The sequence below is a fragment of the Anguilla rostrata genome, chromosome 9 (assembly GCF_018555375.3).
Source record: "Anguilla rostrata isolate EN2019 chromosome 9, ASM1855537v3, whole genome shotgun sequence".
In the NCBI taxonomy this organism is placed as follows: Eukaryota; Metazoa; Chordata; class Actinopteri; order Anguilliformes; family Anguillidae; genus Anguilla; species Anguilla rostrata.
The window spans coordinates 20,818,262-20,838,988 of NC_057941.1; the positions used below are offsets into that span (position 1 = coordinate 20,818,262).

Here is a 20,727-nt window from a genome sequence, read left to right on the forward strand (position 1 = left end):
GTGGTCAATGTGCATGGTCCTTGTGTCTTTGGCACTTCTCCAGTGAAAAATGCCGGAAATGAAGCTTTAATGGACACTTTTATGTGCCACACCAGTAAAGATTTTATACACCTAATCCATACGTGTAGATATTTACCCATTATTTCACATTTGTCCCATTTTTATGTGCTGAGAACCCGTTAAATATGGGATGGGATTATGTGTTGGTAGTATGATTTCCTACTTTACCTCAGCTGACCCCGTCCATTCGCAAGTTTTAGTCATGGCTATCAAAAGCATGTGCGAGCCTACCCTGCCCCCCCCCCCCCCCCCCCAACCCTAAATCTCTTATTTTCTTACTCTCTTGCCCCCTTTTCCCATGTAAATGTTTGGAGTTCTGTGAAAACTTTTTTATTCCCTTTTAACTTTACAGTAAAAACACCCATTAAAAAAGTCCCCCCACCAACTTTGACAAATAATAAGAAGAAAGAAGCTGTTTTAATAGAAGGCCCCCTCCCCCGGTTTTCCCAGGGCAGAGAGTAAAAGCTGGTTTTTGTGTGCCCCTGCTCCACTCCAGGCTCTCACTGTACAAAAGGAAGCGGATTTGCGGCTCAGGTGACCCCGTGACCCCCCAGCCGGTGAAAGGTCATTGGTGGCATAAATACCACATAATCAATCACATTCCAGAGGGGCTGGTCAGTGAGGCCGTACGGCTGGCTCTTAGAGAGAGGCTCTGTAAGCTGACACCTCTTAAAGTGGGGGGGGGGGGGGTCTCTGCAGCATTCCAGAGGGGGTTGGGAAACCTTTTTTACTTTGGGGCAAACTGGACATACACCCAAATTTTTCTTTTTGGCACCTCTCCCTGAGAACTTCAACAGCAAATCTACCAAAACAGATCAAATAAAACCTCCCTCTTATGCAGGAATTTCATTTTCAATTCATCATGAGGATTGGTCGCATAGACACTGGTTTTGGCTCTAAAATAAAACATAAAGCAAACAAATATCAAAAATTCTTTCACAAAAGACTGACCGACAAACTACGAGAGAAGTAACTGTGCTGATGATTTAAGAGAGATAAACCTCCAACAAGGGCTTGTTAAAGAGCTTTGTCTCTCCGGTTGTCTGCCTGGTATGCGAGAGGGGCAGAAACACCTGTACAAATACACAGAGCGCTATCAGAGAGCTTCAGGTGGCCAAACACCAGGCCACGTTCAGGCATGCTTCAATGGAGACCACGGTCAACTCAAAGGAGAAAAATTAACTCTGGCTCCCTCCCCAAATCCCCTTGTTTCAATGCATACAGTATCTGTAGATGTGTGTTCATGTGATAGCTTATCAGCAGCGATGCCTCCCTCTTATTTCTCTTTTTTATGACTCGCGAGTCAGCAGGTGCCATCTATCAAAACAATGCGGGACCTTGGAAGGCCGCTATTAACTGATAAGGGAAGGACTCTTCCCTGTAATGGGTCCCACCTGAGTTTGGGGCTCTTTCTGTCATTAGCTGCCAGGGAGAGAGGCCGGCCCGTCCTCGAGGGTGGATGGGTGCCTCCTGCTACCCCCTGCCCCCGCTCAAAATGGAGTATTGCACAAACTGCACCAAAGTTGCCTGGTAGCCACAGCGGACGTTAATGGCTAGACAAAGCAAACTTTTATTTTAGTCCAAAATGGCAAACCAGGTTCTTTCATGACCCATACTTACGGAAAAAAAATCTAGACTTCGTCCAGTAAAATAAGTGGCAATATATTAATGAGTTATAAGAAAGGGGTTAAACAATCGTGAATTTTTTGCATGGATACACAGACTGAGCCATTTAAGTGACAACTGACAAACTGCTGGGCACCCCCGCAGATAGAAAAGAAGAGATGAGTTTCAGCAAGAATTGCCAGCCTGCCCCCCCCCCCCCCAAAAAAAACCAAAAAAAAAAAACTGCTCAGAAGAGGAGAGCATCTTTCATCCAATTTCACTGAAGCCATTCATCCTTGGAAGATAGTAGTACTATAACAGCATGCAGTAATGCTTTCTTTGAGTAACTATCATTGTATCTCTTTAGTGCTATTTTACATTTACTTAGAAGACACTTGAAACTATTTCCCCTAAAAATTTGTTTCCCAAGAAATGTACACAATACAGCTGGCATTAGCAAAGGCAACTCATACACATTATGTAGATACAGATGCCTAACAAAGACTATACCAATTTAAAATTTCTTTGCACATCCAAATGTTTCAGCATTTACTTTTTACCTACCTGTTACTTATTATAGCTTGTTTAACATAAAGTTCAAATAAAATGTAAATCCCATTCCTAAATACACAATGATAATAGATTGTATTAACATGAATCCTCCCCAATTCATTTATGCATATATATAATCCCACAACCAACAATTTAGTCCGTGGGTTTTAGTTATTTTATTTAGTATGTAAATATGCAGCATATCATAATGTTTCTGCACTTCTCACCAAAAGTCTCTCATCAATGATTTCTGATTGACTGTCGCATTCCTCGTTTTTTCTTTTTGTTTGTGGGGGGGGGGGGGGGAGCGTTTGACCACATGACCATCACTTCACTCTGTTACTGCTGTCGCGCTCGTTGAGGGTCCGGCGACGGACAGCGCTCGACGCCGCGAGGCGAGTATTTCTACCCGACGCCAGAGAAGACGCGATCGGTCACCGTGATTATTCATTACAGCAGCTTCGATCCACAGATTGCCACTGTACCCCGGAGTCAGATACTTAACCTCAACTGCTCCAGTAAATATCCAGCTTTGTAAACGGCTAACGGGTAAGCGGCCCGGGAGACGGCTGGCCAATAGCGTCACAATGTTTCTCTCCTCATAAGCGATGGCGGGAGGACAGTACGCTGGCCGGCTTATTTGTCTTACCGCATTAATAAAACCTCGCGGTCTGTGAGATTATGCAAGACGTCCATTAATCGACCACACTCAGCGAGAGCCGGGTTAGCGAATCCGCTAAATTGGCCTGTGTGAGAGTCACATCGCTAGGCAACTAGATCTGGTCAAGTCTTTTGTTTGAGATGGGGGGGGGGTGGTGAAAGGTTTTAGGTGTTACAGCTAATCTTCAGCATTCACAATTAAGTAACACTACGATATATATACATATATATATAATTTTATTTTCTATTACAAAAAGAAAGATAGATTTCTCTCACTACAAAACAGACAGTGTTTGCACTGTAAGTTAAACAAATGGTTTCCCGCAATCTACGGTTTATACAAATCCCTGCCCAAGATGTAGGCAAACAGGCTCAAATCTAATTACTGCGTGTGATTTACTCCAGCCTCTCCTGGACAAAAGGGCCTCTCCCATTGTAGTGCTCTCCAGCAACCCCCCCCCCAAGGGGAAGAGGCCTCTCTTATCCATCCCTCTCACCCCAAAGGCATAAAAAAGGAGCTTTTTAAGGCGGGAGGCCGAAATGAGGAAGAGCGTGATCTGCCTTCCACCTGGTGCAAGGCGTGGGGCCTGAAAGTCACTCCCCTCTCCTACCCCTGAGCCCGCCCCCAGCACGTTCGTGCACCGGGACTTGACGACTGCACCCGTTTCCGCCCTGAATGTGAGGGCTAGCGCTCGCTGAACGTGGGCTGGGTGGCCCAGAGGCTCCCGTTCGCGAGGGGCGTCCCACGCCGAGCTCCCGAATTTCCCGCTGGCTTCTTTAGAGGGGAGTGAATCGCGGGGGCCTACGGGAGGCTGTAATCTCCTGACAAAACTCCGCCCCGCCTCCGCTTCCCGGGACGCGCCCCGCCGCCCCCACGCACGGCGGCGCTTCAAAGGCCCCCGCACCCCGCCGAAGGGTCCCTCGCCGGCGTTTCGGCCGGACGGATTTGGGACTCCGCAACCTGCGGCGCTCGCGGTTTAGGGGGAGGGGAAGGGACCCCCCCGACCCCGCGAACAATCGGCGGCGATGGCGTCTGAGCCGCGGCGATGCGAAAGAGCCGCGCCGCCTGCCGGCTCCCGCCAAGCCGCCGCCACCGCCGTCGTAAAAGAAAAACGCGCGGAACGCCCGGCCGCCTAATTAGTCTCCCTATTGACCCGCGCGGCCGCGGGCGCTCCGAAACAGAGCCGCTCCAATCGAAGAGCGCACGCCGAGCGCCCCACAAACACCGCCGCGCAGAGTCAATGGAGGACAGCTCCCTGTGTGGGAATTTACGCTGGGCCGGATAGCCCAGCGCTCCCGGGGAGCGGGAGATTACTCCCGGGCGTCGGCCGCACGCTGGCGCGTGGTATTTATCAGCCGCCCGGCCCGCTCCGCGTCTGAGAAACTCATTTAGATCCTATCTGTACAAAAATAATCCCCCGGAAAGAAAAAAAAGAGAAGTCGAGCCTGCCTTTTATTTAATTTGCCCGCCGATGCTGACTTCAGTCACTTAAACTCGTCTTTTTGATTACTGAAAAGGAGAAGGGAGAAAAAAAATCAAACGAGGGGGAAAAATAGCTGAGACGGAGAGAAATATATCGGTCAGCATCGGGCCACTTGAGGTCTACCTCTGGCCTACAGAAAACCAAAGCAAAAAATAATAATAACATGAGAAACAATCTAAATGTGGACAGAGAATTGCCGGCTGCCTGAAACTGACTTCATGATACGCAATGGCAAACAGAGCTAGGCTCAGGGCTCTTAAATGGGACAGTGGAGGGTAGAGGAGGAGCAAGATAAACAGGCATTTAAAAGAAAAATACACAGTCCCTACTGAAATAGCCACACAGAATAACACCTTTTTTTTAATATACCAAAATTTCATAAATTTGTGCCAAGATACTGCAGTTCGCCAGATTAATAGCACAGTTTTTTTAAGAATGCAGAACTAGGCCTAAAATTAGATTAAACAGTTACAATGAAGCATCGCTATTTACAGCTCTTAAATAAAAACCTCCTTCAGGACATTAATTAAATCCAATTTACTACAGTACAGCATCGGTAGGCAATTTACAGCTCTATACAGTGGCAGAGTAAATGCAGTATTTCTAACAGCACATTTTCGCCAGGGAAAACTGTAAATTTCTCAGAGGTCATAAAACGGGCTGTAACAGCGCTGCAGAATGTGACCTTTAGGCCCGCCCAGGGTTCGAGTTTCCCTCCACGCTGACCGGCGTAAAGTCTGTACCATCTGGCATCGGAGAGAGCCCGGCCAGTGCTGGACGCTGACCTGTGGGGTCCGAGTCTTGACCCCCCCCACTGCCTCCCCCCCGTTGCTGAGCATGCGGGAGATGTGCGCTTTGCGTGCGCGGCGCTGCTGTCTGCCCTGCCGACAGGCCGTTCCACTTCAGAGCGGGCGTCGGCCGGGCGGCTGGGTGGGGTATCCGCTGGGAGACGGCTCTGCTGTCACGGAGGCCTTCGCAGGCGGACGCACCGGCGCGGTACCTCACACGACCCCGCCCCCCCAGCCCAGCCCAGCCCCGCCCCGCCCCGCGTCCCCCTGCACCTCGATCGCATGTCCCGCCGTGTTACATTAACCTGCAGGAGGGGCCGCGCCGGTACATCACCTGGGGTGACCCGCGCCGACCCCCCCCACCTCCGTGATCACGTTTCACCGCCTCACACAGAACCGCAGGGAGGTACACACCTACGCAGCACCTCAGGTGACCTGAGCTCAGGGGCAACCATTCACAGCCCTTCAGCGGTTTAAAAAAATAGAAAAAGAGCGCGCGCGGTTGGGTAATCCGGCGCAGAGAAGGACAGCCTGCTCAATTATTAATGCAGCCAGAGACGGGCCGCTCGCCTTTAGCCGCGCTAAATAATCATCGCTTAAACACTTCGGCTGGGGCCGCAGCGGCCATTTTGCATTCCAGAGCTCTGAGGACAGTTACCCAGCAGTCACCTCCGATAGAGGGTGAGGAACCGCTGAACTGTTTGCCTCCCCGCATCCAAACGAATGGAACAAATGAAGGATCTCTTAAAAATTCTAACTTGGCTAATTTTTCCACCTCCAAAGAAGTAAAAGATCATTTTGTTTTTTTGCGAAACCTACATTATTTAACACTACGTGGGCGGATCTGGTTTCCTTGTTTTGTCCTGGAGGAAGTGATACTGTCACTCCTTCATCAACCTTTGTCTCTCTTTTTATGGCCCGGAGATGAGATAAATGTACCGCATTGTGCTGCACAATCTCCTGACTAGAGGCAACGGCGAAGTACAAAAAACAATACAATAAAATAAAAAATTCCGTCCTAGAAAAATAAATAAATGAGTGCTCTGTACTGGTGCACAGTACTCATTGTCAACAGCTGCCCCTAATGCTCTCTGACAACTTAATATCGTTGCGATTAACTAAACGCAAAACAGACGGCCTCATTTTAGATAATGTGATTGAGATAATCGACACATTTGACATGACCTCTGTTTACCAGTGGCGCTGGCGTAATTTGAGAAACATGGAGTATGGGGGGGGGGGGGGTGGTTGAATGCTGCCCTCTTGGGTTGTGAATATTTTCAGATGTGGGGAGAGAAGCCCCCCGGGCTGGCTTTCCTGCACAACAGTGTGGTGTTGTCCTCCCTTCTTTCTCTCTTTCTCTCTCTCTCTCTCTCTGTCAGAACTATTTCTGGCCCCAGAAAGAGGCTGTTTACTCTGTGGCCCATTTCGCTAGAGTCACTCTGTGTTCCCGCCGAGCAAAGCCACTGTTCCGTCTCCAAAAACCGACTGCATATTTCCCCTGCTCACACCAGCTTTAAAAAAGAGGGGGAGAGGAGCAAGGGAGAGGGTGAAAGGGGAAGGGTGGGGGAGTGCGTGAAAGAGAGCAAGAGAGAATGAGAGCGAAAGAGACACAGCCACATCCATTATTCCCAGATTCATACAGGTTTCATTTTCTTCGTCTTTTTTCTCCCCAATTTCTCTGTTCCAGCCAACCCTTTAAGCTCTTACGGTTCTTTCATATCCTTTGACGCACACAACTTTATTCCGCTTTCTTTCTTTTTTTTTTTTACCAGTCAAATATAGTTCTGACAAGATGACTAATATTAGATATTTCAGAATGCTTCTCTGGAGGCCTTCACACCTTTGATGAAGGTCTATTTCCTGCAGGCTTCGCCAGTTAGCCCTGTGTCCCCCATGTCATTACAGCATTGTCAACAGTGATTTCACACACAATTCATAGCGGCCCCGAAACAGGGGCAGCCCCACCGCGCAGAAAGGCCGGAACGTTCCGAACGTTCTGACACTCACCCGCCCAATCCCTCCCCAGCGCTAAAGAACGAGCAAAGCGCTGCCTGTTCTCTGAAACCCGGCTTGATAACAGAAAGTAGACATCGCGCGCGCACGCAGTGTGATGTAAATTCAGGGGTTTTAAGGCACAGGAGGTGGAGGCTGTCAATCTTACAGCCTTGTCATACTTTGTGGGCTCATAAGCGATACGCGTGAAAACCGCCACGGCGCTTATCGAGTGAGCAGCGTTCTCATGACTGGCTGAAGCAGCCGATAGATCACTTTCATTATCAGCGTGGGTTTGTGCAGTTTTTGTTCGGGCCGCCCTGGGAAAGTAGGTCAGAGCCGGCGACACTGGCATGGCACAGTGTAAACAGAGGCGCATGATGTTGTTTTCCTCCGAGTCCTGGCACCCAACACTACCCGCGTCCCCCGCCCCCGAAAAATGACACGATCCTAACCCTCCCTCCCCCGCATCTTCCTCCCACATCTTCCCTCCACCCCCAGCAGCGAGTCTACACGCACGTAGCTCACCTTAACTCATTCTACAGAGCCCCACCCCCCTCCAAAAAAAAAAACACTAGTGCCTCCCTCCCAAGGAGGAAAAAAATATTGTTATTAGTAGTGTGAGAAGAGAAACAGCCCGGTTAGAAATACTGTGACCGACACAATGTGATAATAATAATTATAATCATCATAATATCAATAATGACTGTGATATCATTACATTATTAATAATAACAATAATAATCTGAATGTCTAGGTTTTGGCAGAGGGCCGAGACAGTGTTAAGAATTACAACAGAACAAGTGCATAGAGGGGAGAGTGTGTGTGCATGTGTGTGTATGTGTGCATGTGTGTGAGAGAGAGAGTACAAGTGTGTGTGTGTGTGTGTGTGTGTGTGTGTGTGTGTGTGTGTGTGTGTGTGAGCACGCATTGGGGGGCTGTATTAGGTGTCACTCCTAAACTCAGCCTTTAATAGTCAGACAAGCACCTGATTTCTCAGATGTCAGAACACCAAAAACACAGCTACAGCAGAATCCATTCAGGTAACACTATTACCCAGAAAAAAAGCATAAAGCACACAACTGGGCAAAAATGCACACACCGCCACTCCCCCAAATATCCCCACCTCCTACCCCCCTATATATTATCATATCATTTTGAAATGTCCATCTTATTTCTTTGAAAGATTTTCCTTCAACATCCAGAAGCCTCAGAAAGAATAGCTTGGCAAGCTAGCACCTGTAGACGAAAACTGTAGCTACTGTAAATCAATGTGAATCAATTTGAAAAAGAGCAACTGCTGTACAATACACTAGCAACAAAAACAGCAACAATAGCAACGGGAACCTGATCTGAAAATGTTCATTTAAGAAGCTTCATTTTCTTCTGCGTTAGAAAGCGCGGGCTCTGTGAATTCGCAGGGGGCACGGAGGGCTGTTTAACACTAGCGCGGCAGTGAGCAAGACTCCCGTTAGCCGGGAACGGAGAGGAAGTGACCTCGCCGTCCGCCCTCGAGTAGCCCACCGCGCAGCGTGCTGCCAGTTTGAAACCGAGCTGGGTGTTTACTCGTTAGGGAGACCAGGCCGAAAATTTCTTGCCATCCCAAACGGCACCGTCCTCCCTGTCGACACGCGTATTAGCTATTCATGAAGCGTGCGGGTCGCACACGCACTGCGAGGTTCCACCCGGCTGCACCGCCCGCCCCCCCCAGGCCCTATCACCTTTCCCTTCCCCCAAAGCAGTACAGCCACTCCCAACAGCACCATCACCTCTTCATTAAACCACGTAAATAATTTAATCAGGAAAGAAAAAAGAAATAAGTACTCAAAGTGAGTCAGAAGAGACTGCAGTCCCCCTACAGACAGCACGAGGAAAGGAAACGGGGGACATCAGTGGCTGTTGACCGGCTGGCCGCACAGTTCCACGCTGTAGTAGACGCAGCGCAGGTTGGCAGCGCAGCGTTAGGGGAGGCGAGGGGACATAATTGGAGACCTGGAAGGCTCAATTAGGCTATCAATCAAACCATGTTCTCCTGAGGTGCAATTATTTTACAATTATGTTGTTACAAAACTCTATTCGGAGCACAGTTTGCCAGAGGGAACCGAAAAACAATAAAATCCTGAGCCAATTATTAGTATTCTTTTGAAAGGGGGGGGGGTTATAGGGAAATTATTCTCTGGCCCCTCCCCAGGAGCAAGTGGCTGAGAGAAACTCCTGGATGAGGTGTCATTTCAGTGATGCCTGTGGGAAGTGTACTTAACCTGAACTGCTATGGCATGGAGCTGCTAGCTACAGTATATAAATGGATAATATTCAGAGCGTGAGCTATGGCAGCTGACCTGGACGTGGGTTCCTGCTTATAGAACACGTCTATAGGACGTCCATGTCAGGCGGTAAGTAGCCTTACTTAGAATCCTTGCGCCAGGCCTTGCAGCTCACCTGATGAAAACCGTACTCTGTGCTGATATAACGCTTGCACATATGATATGGACTGCATTTATATAAATGGTAAATGGACTGCATTTATATAGCGCTTTTATCCAAAGCGCTTTACAATTGATGCCTCTCATTCCCCAGAGTATTTAGTGGTTAGGGGTTAGGTGTCTTGCTCAAGGACACTTCGACGCACCCAGGGCGGGGTTTGAACCGGCAACCCTTCGACTGCCAGACAATCGGTCTTACCTCCTGAGCTATGTTGCCCCTATAAGAGTGCCGAGCGATCAGGAGCACGATCAGCATGCTACAGCTTTAACTCGGCATGTTACAGACAGGTGGGTAGCCTTACGCAGGCACACAAAGCTGGCCGGAGGAAGCCATGGCGAAACGTGTCAGGGAGGCAAGCCGGGCAAACAAGAGCTGCTCTCCACACCAGAGCAGCGCTACCGAAAGGACCTCAGCAAACACGCTCCTGCGCGGCGGGGAACGCGCCGCGCCGCGCCTGTACTTACGGTCACACACGCTAACACAGCAGGGCGCACGCACACTGCACACAAACGCATGCGTGTGCACGCACGCTAGAAACTGCTTCGGCACATGCTGGCTGGAGAAGTGAACCGTGCGGGCGAGCGCGCTGAGGAAGTGGCCTCGCGTAAGGGCGCGTTTCTAAGAACACGAGAGCGGCGGCCCCGTGCGGGGGGGCGGCCCCGTGCGGGGGGGGGGGGAGCCCCAGCTCTCCGCCGCTCAAACGCCTGGCGGCGGGACAAGTCCTGCTTCCCGTTCCTGCTCCGGAACCCGACGCTAAAATTAGAGCCCCTCTACCGCTCGGGTGCGAGCCGCGGGTCGTTAGCCCCGCTTAACCCCTCGGCCCCCGCGAGCCTCGATTCCCCCCCCCCCCCGGACCTGTGGCGAGCTGGACCTTCCCCGCTCGCACCCCCTCCGCTGGGGGATCACCTTTCGCAAACAGGCGCGCGTTCCATCCAGACTCATGTGATGCTGTGAGATGCTGTTACCGTAGCTGTGCGTGCGCATGGTCCTCCGTACGAATGCAGGCTTCTCAAAGCCAACCATTTATAAGTTACAGGAGTTTCACCTAAGTGCTGTAGATATGCTAACACAGAAGAAATTGCAAGCCCAGCCTTCCCCCCAAAATCAATAATATAAACCGATAATGATAATCAAACTGCTGCCAGAGACAGTTCCTCCCCAGGGGGATGACACGCTCAGCTTTCCTTCCTCTTCTGCCGAAGGATTTTTGATTGCCAGTCAAATTGTTTCACCGAAGGAGTTCCTGCCAAGTAACTTCGACCTCAACAGTGTTGAGACAGAAATCTAAGAATACAGTGTAAAGCTTGGCAGACATGATATTATCTTTGCATTATCCAATTTACACTGGGATCCTCCGTCGCCACAATGCAACACAGCTGAAAAATCTTGTGTGAGGTCAGAGGGTCTTACTTTTGTGACTAAAACAGTGAGAAAGAGCACTTCCTCAGGGCTTCCAATGATCACAGCCAACCCCGACAAGCATGTCTAGGCGTAAAGGTAATGAAGTAGAACAAATTAGTCTGATTTGCTCTTACATCACTTGGGGAAACATTACTGGAGTTATGCTGCATGGTTTGACTAAGAAATAAAATGTTTTTTTTTTTCCCCAGAAATTTTAAATTTGGTCAATTAGTCCACTTATGTTTTCAGAGGGCAGCTCATTTATTTAACTAAAAAGGGCTGAGTCACAAATCAGGATGGAACACAGACACAGAAACACACACACACACACACACACACACCCACGCGCAAACACATCACACACACACACACACACACACACACACACACACATAAACACACTCACTCACTCACTCACACACACACACACACACACACACACACCCACGCGCAAACACATACACACACACACACACACACACACACACACACACACAAACACACACTCACTCACTCACACACACACACACACACACACCCACGCGCATCACACACACACACACACACACACACATAAACACACACACTCACTCACTCACACACACACACACACACACCCACGCGCATACACACACACACACACACACATAAACACACACACTCACTCACTCACTCACACACACGCGCAAACACATACACACACACACACACACACACACACGCGCAAACACATACACACACACACACAAACACACACACTCACACACACACACACACACACACACACACACACACACACACGCGCATACACACACACACACACACACACACACACACACACACACACACGCGCGCATACACATACACAAAAAACAACAACAACAGAGTATCGTATGTCACGGACGGGCAAACGCGCACGCACACAAACACATGTGCAAACACAGATGCGTGCGCGAGACGCCAGAACGCTCCAGCTGGGAAACGGGAGACGTCAGCGCGTGAAATCGGAGCGGGCCCCTTCTCGTTCCCGTCCTAAATTAAGAGGCGAGGTTTTGCGCACGTCCCTGTCTAAATATCTGCCAGAGGTTTCATTTGGTCATCATTATCTTCCTGGAAGCGCTGATAAACAAGCCGGCTGGGCCAAGCGGATTCCACGGTACTCATTACCGTCTTATTTTTATTCATTTCTTTCTGCTTTTTTTACGGCGGGGTGACGAGCCGCTGGGCGCAATCAGCGCATTCCAGCCATTCAGGGTCCACCTTGTTATGTTCGCCATGACAGACGGCGCTGGGCCGCTCCCGCACGCTCTCTCTCACTTCCTGTCTCCCGCTTCCGCTCTTAAGGAACAATTGGGCCCATCTCTCCCCCCCCCCCACCCGGGATTTCACCCGGTCTGACCTCACCTTTACATTATAAACATATTTGCTGGGTTTTTGCATTTTTGTAGTTGCATCAGACGAATCAACATGAACAATGTGGCGGGAGGGGGGATGGGGGAAGGGGGAGGGGGGGCAAGCACACTGTGAAAAATGCACACTGAACAGAGGCAATTCCAGTTTAGCATCCAAGCTTTTCCTGAGAACTTTGTCAGCAAATTCAAATATAACGTTCAGCAGATGGGTGAGCGGGGGGAACGAGGGTAGAGGATCTGTGCAGAGACAGGGCAGTGTGTGCAAACCAGGCAAACAAACAAAGGCACGGGGTGTACGAGAGAACATGATTCCAATTAGCCCGTAATACGCTCGGTCTGTAAAAAAAAATGGGAACAACGGATAAAATACAATTTGCTGTAATCTGGTAGCAGTTAACTGGGGTGATCTGGCTGAAACGTCCCTCTTATTGCGGGCTGGTCCTTCCAAAACGTACTATATTGTATATCCCCCTCCAGAGCAAGTGCTATATTCTAACTGTGTAACTGTGTGATCCATCACACATTTCAGACACATTTAGCAAGTCATGGCAGTAGTAGCAGAAAGATTTGAATAGCAAATCATTTTTTTAAATCAATAAATGAATGTATTGCATACAAAGTACAAAATCCACCACTGCACTACTTTTCCCACGGAGCACAGACAGGACTGCCGCCGCGGGCTATGCGCGGAAAATTGTGGTCACTCACTCACTCACTCATGGACGTTTAGTCGGATGCATGCGCAAGTGGTGCTTCGTTTAGTAGGACGCACGCGTGCGCAGGTGGTGCCAGCTAAAATGTGTCTGCGGAAGTGAGTTGCGCCGCGGGTCTGGATGGTTCCGTGCTTGTTTTATGACTATCCCTAGATCACGAGGTCAGTAAAATCATCACCATCATGCGCACTTACGCAGGCACAGAATAAGAGCCATTTGTAAGTGCGTAATGCTGATGGCGGTTGACAGATCCACCCTTCAAGAAACCTCTCTCCCATTAACAGTGAGGCTAGCACCCCCCCCCTCCCCCATTCCACCCCATTTTCCAGTGCTGCATTAAACAAAATTATATCCTGTCACAATTTACCACCTACGCCATTCTGAACGCTAATAAAACGTTATAGTATTACTACAGCGTACAACTGTACAGTCATTGAGCGCAGGCTGTCTGGTACGAGCAGCGCTGCAGAAACGATGCTAATTAAGATCAGATATTAATGTCTTGCTTAACCTTCCCGCGTGAATTGAAGCAATCGCACTCTTCAGGTGAACGGGTCCGTCTGTCGGCACGGAGACGCAATTAATGCTGACACCCGAACGACTGTAAATCGTGTCTGTGCCTTCGGAGCTGCTTGGCAAAGAAAATGGGCGCTGGTGAACGTGCCACGTCAATGCCTGAGAAAGGGACATCCTCCGAGACTAAGCAAGGCACACACTCAAAGCGAAAAGCGCTGGTATCACAGTAGCCCGTACATCTCTTTCCCGGTTTGCGGTGGGTAGCAGCTGGTGCCCTGGTCTCGGGATGCGGGCAGAGGGGCAGGGGGAGCGGGGGGGTGCCTTACCTGTGTGTATCTGCCTGTGGGCCTCCAGGGCGTCCTCCTTGGGGAACTGAGCGCCACACTGGTCGCAGACGATGGACTTGGCGTCAGCTGCAACACAGAGAGCGGCGGGCTGTCATTCACACGGCTCGCCGAGACTGACGGGCTTTCAGCATCACGCCAACCTTCCAGTCACACGCTACTGAGAAAGCCAGCGTCATAACCAACGGTGCTACACGCCACCTGCGACTGTATGAGTTACAGTACTGTCATCAGGTCACGAGGTGTTGGGCACCGCTAGTCAAAACAAGGCTCAAAATTGATGAGTCATCCAGCGTCTCACCACTGAATGAGAGATAGCTATTGCTATGACCTATGACTGTACTCAGATTCCAATGCCGTGCTCTGGCATCTGTGTGCGCATTTGCATGCAAGACGAACTGATACCATGCATGCAAGTCTTTCAGTGTGGTGTGGTATTCGCATGCTGTTGTCATACAGCATGCGAATACCTTCATGCTGTATGACAATGAAAGAATAAAGTCAATGTCATCTTATCATCCACAAAAAGAGTCTTGTGTATCATACCAAGCATCTGTATGTCAAAAGATGTTCAAAGAAATCTTTCACAAGTAAAATCCTCAGTTGTGGCGATTTCAAGGACCGCCTTCATTCACTGTATGAGCAGATAACGTGAAAAGTTAACAGCACAAATACATTTTTCCCCTATGGCCAAAAACAATCAGCAATGAAGGATCAAACAGTGCTCTAAGAAATGTGTAGTTCAAGGTGTAGGGTGGAGAGCATCTTTATTATGAAAAAATAAAATTATGCACAGTATTAAATTCTCAGGCCTTCCATGGGGGCCTCTAGCCCCAGGCACCGAACTTCCCAAGGACAATGAGAAGCTTCCTGTACGTGTGTGTGCGTGTGTGTGCGCTTTTCTCTCTCATTCTTATACATTTCCAGGAGTCCAGACGGATGAACTTATCCTCCCTTTATCCTTCTCCCTCCTATACCAGGGGGAGGAACCGAGTCTGACACCATGTTGCCTAGGACTGTAAAAACGTACATTAGATAAAGGCTAAATGATTATTTCTGATTTACAGTTGAAGGTCAGAGGTCGATGGGGGCTTATTCAGTATTCATGATATATGCGAGGCATAGCCAATCATTTACTTTGCCAAATTTCACTATATGCTTATGTATTAACCGTTTGCCAATCAGATTTAGAATTATGCATGCTATTAGGAAACCAATCATGTCCTTGTACTTTTCAATGAGACGAAGCAGGGACAGCCCCCGCCCTTCAGTTCGGGCGTGTCCACCTTCTTGTGTGTAAGCGCCTGACTTTTTCTGCAGAAATAAATCCTATCACAATAAATCCATCCTTGTTCTGTCTGGTTATTATTAAGCGGAGAGTTCTCTCCGTCTAACACCACTCAACCGGTGAAATCTGTGCCAACACACAGGTATTAAAAAAAAAAGATAGCAGCTTTCACTCATCCAAATATAAAGAAATAGTGAACGAATGAAGAAAGAAAAAACGGCAGAAAGGAGACGGCACTCCGCACGCTGGCTGATATTCACGGGGAAGGGATTCTCGTAATATCGCGACGCCGGACCACCTGAGCAAGGAAAACAGTTATCAGTCAAATGAGATTTTTTTTTTCTCCGCGCGTGCCGTCTCTTCACAATGAGACTGCCACAGAGCCGCTTCCAGCGAGCGGGGGGGGGGGGGGGGGGTGACTGGCAGGCAGATATAATTACCAGCCGTCACCGCAGGCAGGCCCGAACGCCATGATCTGCGGCAACAGGAGGACGCAATTAAAAAAAAAACAAAAAAAAGACGAGGCGAGAGCCAAAGACGACGATGGCGACGGTGGCGGTGGCGGAGACGGGGGGTACGCCAGCCGAAAAACCAGGACTTCTTGCGCCGGGGCGGGGGGGAGAGCGGAACGCGGCGGTAATTGCGTCCGATGCATCGACGTGACGGGGGTCCGATATGGGCTCGCGCTGTTTTGGCGAGAGCTGTAAGGCGTCCGCCCGGAGGGGAGATTCGGGACGCGGGACGCGCGCCAGGTGACAGAGAGCCGCGCCTCCGGGCGACCCGCGGGCCTGCGGGGCCGGGGCGACGGCTTAATGACGGGGCGTCAAAAGGCCCAGCTCCAGGAGGGCGGCGCTACAGTGCGCGTTTGCTTTCTGTTCCCGCTCGCCTTGACGGATCCAATTAGCCAATTAGCCAAATACTGTCAGGCCTTTATAATTCCCAAAAATATACCGTTAGTAAAGAACGTTTCCTTTTGTGCCAAGCGCGAGTATCATCTTCTCCTGGAAACGTATCACCAGCAGAAGCTCGAAAATAAAAGTCTCTGGATATTAAACCGGGACACTCGCTGCAAATGGACTTTTTGTTCCATGAAGAGCAAACCTGCTGGATTCTCAGTATTGTCTCCAAAGGTTACGACAGTACTGGGCAAGCAAAACAGGAAGTCATTGTTCTGAGAGAACACTGAGATCATCACAAACAGCGAACAGCGACTGTCGGATTACGAAACTCAAACAAAGCTGAAGAGCACAATGACAGTTCCTTCATGCATTCATTATAGAAGTTTACCGGTTCATATTTTCATAATGATTATTTGCCGGAGGAAAACAAGCAGAGGGGCTTGCATAATTTTACCATAAAATTAATGCTCAGAAGAATTACGCATTATGTCCAAAACACAAAGACATTTTTATTTATCAATTCGGTAACAGTGCAGTGTAATAAAACTATCTATCTATTTTCATCTCTCATTCTCACTTTCCTCAGACACCACCTGAGCTCCACAGTCATTACATTGGGGAGTACACTCAGAGAAATAGCTTATGGGGTTTGAACAATGCCCCCCCCCCTCCAAAATTCCAGAGATACGTGTAGGACAGGTGCAAGATAATCTTGAACAACCTGAAATACCCCCGCAAAATACAAATAGATGCAGGAGGTTACTGAGAGAGTGGAAAAGTTATAACCCCCAGTCAATGATCCTTTTGCACACATGCCCTTCCCCAGCACAGTCTGCACCCTCCCCCATCCACTTGTCAAATTTCGCCCGCCCCAAAGTTTGTTGGTGCGGTTAAGAATGACTTCCCGTCTGTGCACTGCTACCTGAAGCACCGCTCTAGATGCCACAGATACAGCCCTGCTGACTGAAACCCTGCCACCGAGGGGCTGCTCTAGATGCCACAGAGACAGACTGAAACCCTGCCACTGAGGGGCCGCTCTAGATGCCACAGAGACAGACTGAAACCCAGCTACCCTGAGGGGCCGCTCTAGATGCCACAGAGACAGACCGAACTCCAGCCACCCTGGCCGACCCTCCAACCGAGGAGGCGCTTCCCTGTGGGGGCGAGGGCCACATTTGGAAATGGCTGTGGAGCACGCGATTACAACACAACACCAGAAATCATTTTCTGAATTTTACTAACTGGCCTCTAATATTGAGAGATTCCACCAAATTACAATAAAACACAACTAAATGATCACTAATTAAATCCAGCCTTGTGCAGTCTGAAAAGGCTGTACTATCTAAAAAGGCATCTCACAGATCCAATCAATAACTCAAAACCAAAGTGAAGAAACTCAACTCAAGATACGCAAACATGCAAATAAGTAACAAGAGTTCAATCATTTCACCATTTCCAGGTCTGGGGTGAGTGGTAAGAGAGACCAGAATCCAAGGGTTTTTCTGGGGACAGAGAAGGTGTGTGTGTGTACGTTCAAGTGTGTGTGTGCGCGCGTGTGTATGTGTGTGTGTGTGTGTGTGCGCGTGTGTGCGTGTATGTGTGAGTGTGTGTGAGTGTGAGTGTGTGTGAGTGTGTGAGTGTGAGTGTGTGTGTGTGTGTGAGTGTGTGTATGTGTGCGTACGTGTGGGTGTACATGTGGGAGCGCCTGAACCCCGGTGTTGGGCGCAAAGGGCCCACACGTACGGCCCCTGACCCCGCCTCAGGAAAGCTGCGTGTGAAGCAGGTACTAAACAACCCCGCGGTGGGACGGCGCGAGGCAGTAAATTTGCGAATTAAGCGCCTGGTCCTTCTTTTATTTTTAACCACATGGAACATAAACTCCGCCTCGTTCCCGGGTCATTATCTCGCATCTGTGACAGCGGCCGGGCCGCGCGCTTCAGCCCCGGCAAAAGTAATGAAATTAAAGCCATAAATTTCAGCTCCTGCGCTTTGATCAACGGCTGCTGTCTTGTTAGTCGAGGGGGGAAAAATGGAGGGAAAAAAAGGTAAAGGACAAACACCTCTTTTAGATTCTGCTACTAACAGCACACCCCCCCCCCCCCACCCCCACCCCACCCACAAACTGAGCACAGCTCCTGGGGAGATTTTTTACAAGGGAAAAAAACATGCTGGGAATAATACAGCCTAATTGATGCAACTATAACAACTTAAAATCTCTCACACACACACGCAGTGCACACCCATGCAGGCACACACACACAAACCTACAAACACACTCACACATACAAACCCACACACACACACACACAAACCTACAAACCCACTCACACATACAAACCCACACACACACACACACACAAACCTACAAACCCACACACACACACAAACCTACACACACTCACAAACCTACACACACTCACATTCACAAACCAACACACAGGCACACACACACACACACACACAAACCTACAAACACACTCACACATACAAACCCACACACACAAACCTACAAACCCACACACACACACAAACCTACGAACACACTCACACATACAAACCCACACACACACGCACACACACACAAACCTACAAACCCACACACACACACAAACCTACAAACCCACACACACACACAAACCTACACACACTCACATTCACAAACCAACACACAGGCACACACTCACACACACACAAACCTACAAACACACTCACACATACAAACCCACAGACACACGCACACACACACAAACCTACAAACCCACACACACACACACAAACCGACACACACTCACATTCACAAACCAACACACAGGCACACACTCACACACACACAAACCTACACACACACACACACAAACCTAGAAACACACACATACACGCACACACACACCTTTCAACCCGTCGTGCTCACTGACATAAGACTTGCACAACCATCAAATGAATAAGCAGGAGAAGACGTGCCACGTGCCCTTCCAGAGGAGTTCTCCTTTCACTTCCTCCCTTCTCTCTGAAACTGTTGCACAATTGCAGCTGGGGGGGGGGGGGGCTGCTTCTCAAAAAGAACACCTTGTTTATCACTGCCCTGCTTTGAGATGAACGGCTTTTGCCTCAACAAAAAAAAATTTATACTGAGAAATTTGAGCCTGCAGAGACATGGAGCTCCAGAGGAGTGGGGTGGGTGGAGGGGGGGGTCAGAAGGGTGATATATAGGGTCACATTACCCTCCAGTGGGAAATGCAGAAGGCTAGATTCTGGTTTTCGTTGCCCTGCTTCCTGCCGTGTTTGGAGCGAGGGCACCCTTCTCCTGTAAGAATCAAAGTGAGCAGCGAAAATACAAAACCTCCAGCGCTCACATGATATTACATCTCAGCATAAATCCCCAAGAGCGGCTCTGTGGTCGCGTTCCGTTCTCAGGGGTGGGGTGGGGGCGCAGACAACCGCACACACAGATGTGTCTGATCACTCGCTGAGACAACACAAACGTGCGCTTGCATAAGACGGTACACACAGTACCCAAAAACAGCAAAAAAATAAATAAATCCATAAAGAACCGCCAGTGTCATCAGAACAATGAGTACAGACACCACGCTCTCTCCCTTCCCTCCTCTGGCAGTAACGAGCTGTGCCCCATAGTTATATTTACTGTACCTTCTTATCAGTCACACAACGCTAAGCAGACAGCGCAGAACTCTGTGTTCTCCCTCTCTCCGTCTCGCTCTCTCGCTCTCTCTCTCTCTCTCATAGATGTGCACTGCTGGCAGCGTTTTTTTTTTTTTTTTTTTTTTTTTTTTAGTAACCAAGACAAAAATCCTGGGCCTCTGCCAAGACTCTCCTCTGGCCGGCACGCTTGTTGAACATTGAACTGCATTGATTTCGTATGCAAATACAGTATGTGCAGTACAGTAGATCATGAGGTCAAATTTCTGCCCCCCCCTCCCCCCAACTCCACCACTCGTTCCAGACAATCAGCCAACAGACACTAGGAAAAACAAATTCACACTGACTGTTATCAGGGCGTAAAAAATGCACACAATTGCCTTCTGACTGGAAAAGATATATTCGGACTTCCTTTCTGAAGATTGTGGGCCTGATACTTAGCAGAAATGGATTTCAGAGGGTCAAACACGCGCACACATACAAGTACACAAGCACACGCACACGCACACACACACAAACATTACCTCAGCGAAAACACTTTCTGGTAAATGGGAGACATTTTTATCAGTTAAATTCTTGAAATGAACACACAAGAACTCAATCACTTGCTCCTGTTTTTTTTTCTGGTTTCACTGTCTCTTAATCCATTTTGCCTACTAACTAATTTGTCTCTCTGGCAGGTCAGACAGACCCAAGTTTATTTTTTCTCCCCCCCCCCCCCTCCCCCCTGCACAATGGAGCTGTTTACCGGCTCACGCCTGGGGCAGATCGGGGGGCATGTGAGTCCACGCTCGGGCTCGTGACACGCTGTCGGCGAGGGCCCTCCGTCAGTTTAACCCAGTCTGAGTGTGCAGCGCCCGGGACTGCAC

At 49.2% G+C, this 20,727-nt stretch overlaps 1 protein-coding gene across 2 annotated transcripts in view; it reads right to left on the bottom strand.

The window, feature by feature from the left end:
* Positions 1-20,727, bottom strand: part of zbtb16a (zinc finger and BTB domain containing 16a) — a 134,171-nt gene that overhangs the window by 36,742 nt on the left and 76,702 nt on the right. For both annotated transcript variants that reach the window (XM_064351023.1, XM_064351024.1), the window contains exon 4: positions 13,997-14,083. In XM_064351023.1, the coding sequence (XP_064207093.1) occupies positions 13,997-14,083 (87 nt within the window). The remainder of the gene's footprint in view (positions 1-13,996; positions 14,084-20,727) is intronic.